The 11,239-nt window shown below is 45.7% G+C and overlaps 1 protein-coding gene across 1 annotated transcript; it reads right to left on the bottom strand.

Annotated features, from left to right (window-relative positions):
- Positions 1-1,762: 1,762 nt before the first annotated feature.
- LMOD2 (leiomodin 2) lies at positions 1,763-10,902 on the bottom strand. Its single transcript, XM_004008025.5, has 3 exons — positions 10,528-10,902; positions 3,091-4,455; positions 1,763-2,127 (listed from the first exon to the last, which is right to left on the bottom strand). Exons 1-3 carry the CDS (start codon positions 10,798-10,800, stop codon positions 2,101-2,103), a joined length of 1,665 nt encoding a protein of 554 aa, XP_004008074.4. The 5' UTR covers positions 10,801-10,902; the 3' UTR covers positions 1,763-2,100.
- Between the last annotated feature and the right edge of the window lie 337 nt (positions 10,903-11,239).

Here is an 11,239-nt window from a genome sequence, read left to right as displayed (position 1 = left end):
AGCTCTTCACATTCAGAAGAGCCCTGTTCTCATGCACACACAGAGGTCAGGGGAAAGGAAGGTCAGTCTTGGCTTTCTGCGCTAATTAACTACACACACACACATGCTTGCCTTTTAAAAATCTATATTTTAGCTTTTATTTTTGCACAACAGTCAGTTCAGTTCAGTCGCTCAGTCGTGTCCTACTCTTTGCGACCCCATGAATCGCAGCACGCCAGCCTCCCTGTCCATCACCAACTCCCGGAGTTCACTCAGACTCACGTCCATCGAGTCAGTGATGCCATCCAGCCACCTCATCCTCTGTCGTCCCCTTTTCCTCCTGCCCCCAATCCCTCCCAGCATCAGAGTCTTTCCCAATGAGTCAACTCTTCACATGAGGTGGCCAAAGTACTGGAGATTCAGCTTTAGCATCATTCTTTCCAAAGAAATCCCAGGGCTGATCTCCTTCAGAATGGATTGGACTCAAGCACAATTGTGAACACTCATGAAAAGGGGTAAAATACTGAAGTCACTGCTAAAGGAAACTGACATTCCCACTGTCCTTCAAAGCACAGGGAGCCTTAGGACTCAGTCCAGATGGAAGCAGAGACATGCAGTGATACAGAAGGAGCATGCATGGGCTTCTGAACAATCTCCCATGCATCCCCAGCCCCTCTGAACCTGGTTTTCCTTGTGAATTAAATGGGAAGAGCACCTTTTAATGTTGTGAAAAGTATACAACTTAGTTCAGAAAATGTCAGTCACTCCCCACACAAAGCCAGGAAGCAATTATTAAATGGGTGACCCAAGAGCTCATACTCTATAGGACACAAAGGAAACATTGCTAATCAAAGATAATACGGAGGACTTTAGCGGAGATTTGTAGCTTTCATAAGCTGGAGTGCAGCATCAGGTGGAATGAAGGTAATCTCTGACAGATCTTTCTCTTATCTGAAAATCCAGATCTTTCTTGAATGAAAGAGAGATGGGGTAGGATGATTGCAAATGCATGCACCCTTGTCCATGGATGTGTGTAGTGGACACTGATATCACCATTAGGTAGGCAGAGTACAGAGACACACTAAACTCAGGGTCCCCAACCTCCAGGATATAATGCCTGATGATCTGAAGTGGAGCTGGTGTAATAATAATAGAAATAAAGTACATTTAATGTTCTTGAATCATTTGGAAACCATCTTCCCCTCCCCGACCCCCTTCCATGGAAAAATTGTCTTAAATGAAGTCAGTCCCTGGTTCCAGAAAGGTTGGGGACCACTGCCCTAAACTAAAGCTTATCACAGGGAGAGCTCAAAGGAGACTTGAGTGGTGACTCTTTAGCATTACCCTCAAGACAGCTCTGAATGCAGGGGGCCTATCTTCCAGGTGTTCCCTTAGCACTTGTTCCATCTCTACCAAGAAACTTTCTAATTTGCCATTTTTTCCCCAAAAATAGTTAACTTTAATTATAGATGATTGAATGACTTCTGGGTGTCTATCAGCCTTATGGGTCCAATATTCATGTCTCCAGGATGACAATGGTCAAGCAGGGTCTTTTCCCAAGCTTTTATTAGTATCTCACTACCAAAAAGACCTTTAAAAGGGTTCTTGATTCCGGACCTTTAGAGAGAGCTCTGATCATATTTTCTTAGACATGAGGAAACAAAGGCAAATGCTTAGTACCCAAACCTCTTTTGGGGTGAGAATGTAATATGTTTAATATTTAGCAAAGTTACATACACACCTGACAGATGTGATTATCCACTTACAAAAAATATTAGTTCGCTTAAAAAAAAAAAACTTCAATCCAAATTTATTAGGATTACAAAAATAACAGCACATTTCATGAACTCATTACAGCTCAGAGTTACCAACACATCCAACATATTTAAATAAACTGCTTCTTGTCAATACAAATCTCATGACATAAAAAAGAAGTTTATTTTCATATTTACAGAAGAAACATGCCGGTAGTTTCTTAACATTCTCTTTGGAATTAATGGGTGAGGCTATTTTTAAAGTCAGAGAACATCTCAAATTGAAGAAGGTATTTTAGAAACATCTCACAATACATTTTATCTAATACCAACTGAATAATTCTGCATCCTCTTCTAAAAATCAGGCTTATCGCAGAGCTTCTGGAACTTCCACCTACAAAAATAGGGGATTCTCTTTTAATAAAAACAATGCAAATGATAAAGTGAAGAAAAATATATCCGTAGAGTATGACTTTAGCAGTATTTTCCAGAAAGAACTCAGATTGCTGTGAGTGTGTGTGTGCTAAATTGCTTCAGTCGTGTTTAACTCTTTGCAACTATATGGACTGTGGTCCGCCAGGCTCCTCTGTCCATGGGATTCTCCAGGCAAAAATACTGGAGTGGCTTTCCATGCCCTTCTCCAGGGGACCTTCCCCAGGGATTGAACCCAAGAGGTCTTTTACCTCTCCTGCATTGGCAGCTGGGTTCTTTACCACTAGTGCCACCTGGGAAACCCAGATTTTTGCTGGGTGATGTTCAATTTTGTTTTATTATAAATTAAGTGTTAAGTCACTTGCAAAAAAGAAAGAAAAGGAAAAAGTCACTCAGCTGTGTCTGACTCTTTGTGACCCTGTGGACTGTAGCCCACCAGACTCCTCCATCCATGGGATTCTCCAGGCAAGAATACTGGAGTGGGTTGCCATTTCCTTCTCCAGAGGATCTTCCTGACCCAGGGATTGAATCTCCTGCATAGCAGGCAGACGCTTTACCCTCTGAGCCACCAGGGAAGTCCAATCACTTGCAACTCGGTGGTAAAATTTTTGTCAAGTGATGAATTTGTTTTGGAGACATATACCCTGATTTCTTATTAAGGAAATTGGGATTTTTTTTTTCTTTTTTAGGTTGAAATGTCTTAAGATGAGCCTGGCCCTTAAAAGAATGAGATGCCAAGAAGGTGGACCAAGCGCATCTCTCAAACAGAAACGTGCTCTCTAGTGAGCTGCTCGTGATGCTCCAGATTTGGCAGCCTGCTCTGGCGTATACTGATAAGTGTTAGAGAGGTGATTTGGTACCCGAGTGCGGTGGAGGCTGACTCCTACGCTAGGTGCTCGCCCCTGCCTGCCCTTGGGTTACTTACCCGCCTTAGCTGTTTTATGCTGCTTCCCCGAATAGCTTCCATGAGATTCTCGTGAGCTGATCTCTGTGGGGTAGAAGGTCGGGAACTGTCTTCCATTTTCTTCTCCTGCACCGACCTCAGGGAATTTTTAATTTCCTTTAGGATATTGTTTGGCTGTTTCTTAGCCTTTTTCCCTTTTTTCTTTTTCTGTCCGTTTTGTAATGCCCGCTGGGCACTCTCCTGCTGTTTGATGACTTCCGCAATGTTGCGGGTGATGAGCTTCTTCTCTGGGGGCGGAGGCGGGGGAGGCGGAGGCGGGGGTGGCAGCCTTTGGGGAGCAAGAGGGGGTGGCGGTGGGGGTGGGGGCGGGGGGGGGGGCGGGGGGGGGGGGGGGGGGGGGGGCGGGGCCGCGGGAGACGGAGGGCGGCTCCTCACAGTTTGGACTTTCTTGGGGAGTTTGGGGGACGACCAGGGGGAGTGCTTGGGAGACGCGTAGGGTGAAGAGCCTGGCGTGCCTCTCTGCCAGACTTTGGTCCTAAGGTTGGCTCCTCCGTCGTATCCCTCCTGCTGTTTCTGCTCCTGCATCCGCTTCTGCCGCTGCTTATCCATGTTTCTGGTCAAGAGGCTGGTCATGCTCATTCTTGGTCCTGGCAGCTCGAAATGGTAGCCCAGCCTCAGGAGCGTGGTGTTGTCCCTCAGCAGCTTGACGATCTCCATCTCCACCTGGCTGCCCATGATGTGCCTCTGGTTGTGGAAGCGCAGCTCGGTGAGCGCGGGGTTGTGCTGCAGCGCCCTCATGATGGCCAGGATGCCCTTGCCCGTGATGAAGTTGGACTCGATGTTGACGCTGGTGATGTGCCGGTTGACCCGGAGCATGTCCGCGATGGCTTTGGCCGCGCTGTCGTCGGCGCGCGTGTTGGCCAGGCTGAAGGTCTTCACCACCGTGTTGGCCTTGAGGGCCTCGGCGAAGCGGGCGAGGGTCTGCGAAGTGATGTTCTCGATGTTGTTCAGATTGACTTCCGTGGTGTCGGGGTCGTTGTTTTTAATCTTTTCCAGAGCATCCTCGATCACTGTGGGGTTCCCGCAGGGGTGAATGGCAGCCGGGGGGGACTCCGTGTTCCTTCCACCGTGGCCGTTAGTCAGATGTATGTTTTCGATTTGACTTTTAAATGTCTTTGGCCTCGCGTTGTCAGAATGGACACTATCGGAATGCACAGGTCCGTTCATCCCTTCCTCGTTCGCACCTGTTCTTTCCTCTCCTTCGCTGTCCTCCTCCTCGTCCTCGTCCTCGTCCTCCTCTTCCGTGTATACATCCTCAGAAACCTCACTGTTACATTCTGTAAAGACAAGCTCTTCCTCACTCTCCTCTTTGTCCTCTTCTGCAACCTGAAGGGCAGAGTATCCTCATGAGGTTTGCCGTTTTAAGCACATTGTTACATTTTACAAAAGTAACACCTGGTTTTGCATTATATACATGCATCAGATCATCACAGTGGTCCCTCTAAAACTCACACGATGTGATATGTCAATTATATCTGAATAAATTCTTTAAAAAGTAACACACAAGCAAGTAAGACAAAACTTTCTAAGAATAAAAAGTTCGTCTCCAGCAGCTAATCTCCCTAGTTCAGGTGACCAGGGTTAGCATTTCCTTGCATAACTTTCACCAGTTTTTTCTGTATTCTGCAGAAATTTTTTGTATTCGTCAAAATAAATATCCAGAATTCAGTTGATGGAATAAGAGTTTGCCATCATTTTGCCAATGTTTAACAAATAAGCGGGAGCTTCTGCTCTGGAAAACCCTTGATCACATTCTTATTCTCTTCACTCCCTCTCCTGAATGACTTGGCTTCTAGTCTACTTACAGTTTAGCAGAGTCAGTCATCCCATGGGGAATCACCCTTCTGTCCTTCCTTACTTCTCCATCCCAAACATACAAATGACAACAAAAATGCATAACACATTTATGAGTTCCCTTTCTTTTCTTTAAGATTTTTTTTGAGGGGACCATTTTTTAAAAGCCTTCATATCGAATTTTGTTCCGTTATTTCTTCTGCTTTGTGTTTTGGCTTTTTGGCCTTGAGGCATGCGAGATATTAGCTCCCTGACCAGGGATCGAACTCACACCTTCTGTATTGAAAGGCAAAGTCTTAACCACTGAACCATCAGGGAAATCCTTGGGTTCCCTTTCTTAATGTTGAGGAATTCTTCCTCCAGTCCGCCTCCTACAGTCTCTGTGAGCCCAGAGCCTTCTGCCATGTCCTATGTCAGGGCATACAGAGGCTGGGCACCTCCCTCTAAGTAGAGCCTGGCATGGGGTTTCAGAGACCACACCACCTGGAAGCTGAGGCTCTATCTGTCTTTTTTCTGAGGAAAGAAACCAAGGGAGCAGGTCAAAGCTCATCTCTATGCAGAAACTCATTTGGGTCATCCTTTGCAGCAAATCAGCTTGAAATCTCATGTTATCACTGGGTTAAATGAGATGGGACTTCAGAAGGCATGAGGTGGGAAAGTAATTGCCTTTGGCACTAACTACATTTCAACCGTCACATGGAACAGCAGAGAACAGTAGAAAAATCTTTGAAGCAAGCCACTGCCTCAGCCTGATGGTCTTAAATTATTTACCAGGCATCAATTATGAAAAACTTTCAGTCAAACACAATTTCACTTCATCTTGGTCTTTCCTGTTTACAAGATTTTGTACTGAGAAGTTCAGCTGAGCCCCCCCCCCCCTTTATTCTTTGCCTCGCTACCTTTTCTGATAAAATAAAAATCTGGCAATTGCTGACAGAGTCCAATTTTCCCTAATGCTATCTTCTTAATCCTTTAGTTTCTCTAAAGCCCGGAGACCCTTTCCTGTCCCCAAAGCCAGAATTCTTCCTTCTACATGGGAATGTTTTTGACCCCAGCCTCCTGCTGCCCGAGGCACGTGGAATGAGCTTTGGAAAACACTGCGCTGGTCTCCAGGTTTGTTTGCCCAGTTGCTGTCACAAAATAGCCTCCAGTTATCCGCTTGTTTGGAGTGGCAGGCACCAAGTGATGGCCTGGGGAAGGGGTCAGCCACTCCTGGGATGGCTTGTCCAGTCTTAATTTACTCACTTGTTCAGGAGCAGAAGGGAGAGTGACACTGTGTGTGTGTGTGTGTGTGTGTGTGTGTGTGTGTGTCTGTGTGTGTCTGTGTGTGTGTGTGTGTGTTTAGCTGTTTCAGTATTTGGAGAAAAGGAGCCTGTCTCAAAATTCAAGGTATACTGCCTGTCACACCACTGTTAAATGGTACCCCTCTAGTTTTTCAAAGACCTTTAGGCTTTATCTGCAAGAAATGTTTTTCTGTTAAATATCTTTGCAGAGATCATATCTGAAACTCTTATCCAGCAATGAGTTGTCCTGTGATATCTCAATGACATTTCCTCCAGAAAGCCTTCTTTGACATCTCCTCAAATTATCTTTGTGATGTGATCCCATGATGCTGTAACTCCTCCAATAAAGTATCTCTTTAATTATTTGTTTTTTTTTTCTCCCAAAAAACTGTTTGCAGGGTGACAAAAAGGATCATGTCTGTTCTCACTTCACACAGTGCTCAGCAGGTAGTAGGGGCTCGGTAAAATTTGTTAACTGAGTAGCTCTAAATTGGCATTGGTTAACAGCCTCTGGTATTAACAGCCTCAGGCTTCCCTGTGACTCAGTTGGTAAAGAATCCATCTGCAATTCAGGAGACCTGGGTTCGATCCCTGGGTTGGGAAGATCCCCCTGGTGGAGGGCATGGCAACCCACTCCAGTATTCTTGCCTAGACAATTCCACGGACAGAGAAGCCTGGTGGGCTATAGTCCATGCGGTCACAAAGAGTCGGACATGACTGAGCAACTGATACAACACAGCATAACAGCCTCTGAGTCAGGGGAGGTCTTGGAGAAGAGTACAGATGGGGTGGATGGGAGGAAGGTGATTGATTGTCTTGGTTTGCCCCAGGGCTGAAAGGTATTCCAGCAAACAGTTTTGCATTCTAAAATCTACACAGTCCCAGACAAGCCAAGATGGTTAGCCACTCTAGTCGGGGGACATCTCAGAGAACAGCAGAAGGGAGAAAGGTATCCAGAGAAGAAGGAAGAATGATGTTAAAGCAATCACTGCCCACTTTCAAAATAATTCTCTCATTTGGACTGACTGCAGTGTTCCGGATCACTTATCTACAACTGCTCTGGAGTTAACCCAGATCCTTGCAAGGCCTTCCCTGGTGGCTCAGATGGTAAAGAATGACTGCAGTGCATGAAACCTGGGTTTTATCCCTGTGTTGGGATGATCCCTTGAAGAAGGGAATGGCAACCGCTCTAGTTTTCTTGCCGGGAGAATCCCCATGGACAGAGAAGCCTGGTGGGCTACAGTCCATGGGGTCACAAAGAGTGGGACACGATTGACTAACACTTCCAAGAATGGGGGTGGAAAGGTCAGGGGTGGGGTGAGGCAGGGAAGCTTGAGGCACCGAAGGGGGAGATAGGGAGAAGCGAATATGGGTACACTTAAGGAATAAATACGGCAACAAGAAGAGGGTGGCCAGCCATTGCTCCTCATTACTTCCCTGGCACCATTACATGAAGAAGGAGGCAGTAAGCGTGGTTTCCCATTCTGGTTCTGGTTCTACCCATTAAGAGCTGGTTTTGTTTGTTGTGTTAGTCACTAAGTCGTGTCCTACATGTGGTCACAAAGATGTGACCCCATGGACTATAGCCCACCAGGCTTCTCTGTCTGTGGAATTCTTCAGGCAAGAATACTGGAGTGGGTTACCATTTCCTTCTCCAGAGTGTCTTCCCCACTCGGGGATCGAATCCATGTCCCCCACATTGGCAGGAAGATTCTTTACTGCTGAGCTACCAGGGAAGCCTCAAAAAGAGCTGGTTGATTTTAGACAAATCATTAAATCCCTGGGATAGACAGTCTCAAGGAAACTGCAGTAGAGTTGAGCGGTTCTCCAACCACAGGGTATGTCAAAAGCACCAGGGGCACCAGGAGAAGCCACACAGGGCTGGGCCCCACTCTCAGAGTTCTTCATTCATCTGGTCTGGGGGAGCCCTAGAATGAGTTGGAAGGTCCCAGGCGATGCTGATGTACCCACATTCTGAGAACTGCAGTCTTTGTGCCAACAGGACTTGGTTTGAATTTCAGCTAGAAGCTGTTAATCTCAAGTGAGTTTCTTAACCTCTCCCAGTCTCACTTCTCACATCCAGAAGGTGAGAGTTCAGGGAAGTAATGTGAATGTACTTATTGTCACCTATGCCTGACACCCAGCAGATACTCAAGCTCAGGGAGCTGGACCTTTGGGTCTCCAGGGCCTCTTGGAGATGTTTAATGCAGGATAAGTTTGTGGGAGTCCAGGTGGGCAGAAGCTGTCATTCAGTAGGTGTTGAACATGATTTTCATAAATATTTACAGCCAACAGCAGCCTGGAAGCATGACCCCTCATCTCCTTCTCATGGTCTACACTGGGCTGCTCTTCACTGCCACTGTCACCCCTGGGAAGCATGACCCCTCATCTCCTTCTCATGGTCTGCACTGGGCTGCTCTTCACTGCCACTGTCACCCCTGGGAAGCATGACCCCTCATCTCCTTCTCATGGTCTGTACTGGGCTGCTCTTCACACCCTTTCCCCCGCCCGCCCACCAGTCAGCTGCTCTGAGCTTTTTCCTGGAGTTGAAATGGGTTGACACCCTCCACTGGCAAACTTCTGCTCAGCACTCCTTGTGACTCTGGAGACAACTTGCCAGCAGGGAAAGGGGAGCGGGAGAAAAGTTAAGTAGCTGAGAAAGGAATCAAAGTTCATCAACAACACAGCCTCTCTAATTGAGCTGATAAGCCATTGGCAGGGCTCAGGGATCAGCAAAACCTTTGGCAGGAGCAGGTGGGTTTCATCAACAGCTGACAACAGGCTTTGTCCTTTGTTTTCCACTCATCTGAATACGTTATGACATTAAAATGCCTTTGTTGGGTGATTACTCCAGTGGCTGTCTGTCCTAGATATTATGAGGCAATTTTAATCTTTTTTATTAGGGAAAATCTTGAACTGTTAGGAAAATGTGATACTTCCTATATTTGACTACATTTCAGACACACATTTCCACATCAAAAAAAAAAAAAAAAAAAAAGACCTTACGTTTGTGGAAGAATTGACCAACCCAAATCCTGGCCCATTTTGTGTATCCTTCCTTTTCACCACCACCTTCAGACCCTCAATGCAGGTCGCCACTGTGGCCTTGGCGAACCCTGGCCTGATTCTGGTGGCCCATTCTGCAATGATTGACATGGACAAAACTCACACATATCTTGCTACAAATGTGGCCCACACACTCTATCATCAAGATCATCTAACAGTTCCTGGATTAGTACTATGAAAGCCTTGCCATTGGCTTCAGGCCATTTTGATCTTAGATGATTCCAGTAGAGCACACAGGTTTTAAACTCTTGCTCCTGACCAGTGTTCTTCCACAAATTCAGGAATTTGTTATTTTTATATTCTTATTGCCATAACTATCTTTCCAGAGCTTAGTCTTTTGAACTTCCTTCTGTGAATGATTTATTTGACAAATTCAAATTAACTATTTCCTGGGCAGAGAACAAGAGCTTAATAGACCTGACCTCTAATATAAATGCATTTTCCGGCCTCAGAATCACCATTATAAAATAGGAAGGAATCTTAGAGATCATCCTAGCAGGGATGCTTAACCTGGAGCCTTAGGAGGGTTTCAGGATGTGTGCCATCATTTTGAAATTCTATGTAAAATTTTGTATGTTTACACAAGCACACATGCATTTTCTCAGGAAAGTCTTTAACCTAAAAATCTCAAAATGGTGTCTGAAGAACACCCTCCATTGATATGAAAGAGAACTCTGCAGAAATGACTCTCTGTTCAAGGTCTTACAACTTCGGTGCAGAGCAGGAATAAGAAATAAGGTCCCCTGACTCTCAGCCCCATATATTTCTCACCACCCCATGTTTCCTGGTGTTGGAAAAAGGAATTAGTTTATTGTAGCCACCATCACAGTCCAAGCAACAGATTACCCACTATTGTCTTTATAGAAGAAAATAGATTTACTTAGCTGCCGTATACATTTATGTTATTGCCATATATATATATGTATAAATAAGTATTATGCCACATCCTTAACTTATAACTCAAATTAGACTTTTGTTTGGCAAAATATCTAAACCCGTGCTTTGCTTGTGAATTATTTTCCTCTTGAAGATCCCATCCTTGTCAATCACAGGACCCCCCAACTAAGAATCTTTCATATAATCCATTAGGTTGTCATAAAAGTTAGATGACTATTTCAGCCTGAGAAAATTTTCAGTAGCAGGTAGATTATAAGAAAAGTGATGAGGAATGAAAAATTAGAAAAAAATAAGACAGATTCCTGGATTCGGGGTTGGGGGATTGGGAATAGCTGAGGAAAAATATCCAAGAGCCTACCTTTCCACATTCCCCCAGCCTCTCCTTCTCCAAGAGTTTCTGGGACTCCTTTTCCCAATAGGCCATCAGCGCCTCTCTGCTGAATGTCCCTGTGGGGGTTTTCTCGGTCAGACTCTTTTGCCTCATCCCCACCGGGAGGCTGTGATCAGGTTCAATGTCGTCCAGCTCCCTCTCTAGCTCCTTCAGCTCCTCAGCTGACAGGGAAGCCAGGAGTTCGTCCTCATCGATGGATTCATATTTGCTAAGTCCTCTCCTGTAGCCAAAGGTAGACATGGTCCCTGCTTCGTCAGACCCACAAGGAGCTTGGGGAACCGGGCATTCAAGGCAGCCAGCAGCAGGCAGGGAGGAGAGTGGGCAGGCCGGTTAGCAACTGGTGCTGGGAGTGCCTGCGATAGCCTTTTAAGAGTGGTGATACAGGCTGTGACAATGCAGAGAGGGGTGAAGGCATAGGCTGTTTTAAGCATCAGACGTCAGCTAGACATTTGAACACAAAGAATGTCACATCAGTGGTGGATGGAGGTCTCAGAATCAGTGGGGATTATTCACATACTGGCCAGGGACATATTTAGCTGAGCCTAATGGCTCATGAGGACAGGCAGACAGGGCTTCAGATAGGAAGCAACCGGCTTCTTACTTTGTTTTCAAACAACAAGAGGGTAAAAATGTATTTCTAAAATGGCTTACTACCACCACCATGGTCATGAAAAGATTC

This window comes from Ovis aries, chromosome 4 (assembly GCF_016772045.2).
Source record: "Ovis aries strain OAR_USU_Benz2616 breed Rambouillet chromosome 4, ARS-UI_Ramb_v3.0, whole genome shotgun sequence".
Classification (NCBI taxonomy): Eukaryota; Metazoa; Chordata; class Mammalia; order Artiodactyla; family Bovidae; genus Ovis; species Ovis aries.
The sequence above is the reverse complement of the archived record's forward strand: the minus strand, read 5'-3'. Positions and strand labels throughout refer to the sequence as shown.

Bases quoted from the DNA above. Each gene is read 5' to 3' on its own strand.
- LMOD2 (XM_004008025.5), bottom strand. From the start codon at position 10,800: ATGTCTACCTTTGGCTACAGGAGAGGACTTAGCAAATATGAATCCATC. The intron at 4,456-10,527 runs GTAGGCTCTTGG...TCTGCCCTTCAG, and splicing joins GGCTGGGGGAATGTGGAAAG to GTTGCAGAAGAGGACAAAGA. The intron at 2,128-3,090 runs GTAAGTAACCCA...CTATTTTTGTAG, and splicing joins GCATAAAACAGCTAAGGCGG to GTGGAAGTTCCAGAAGCTCT.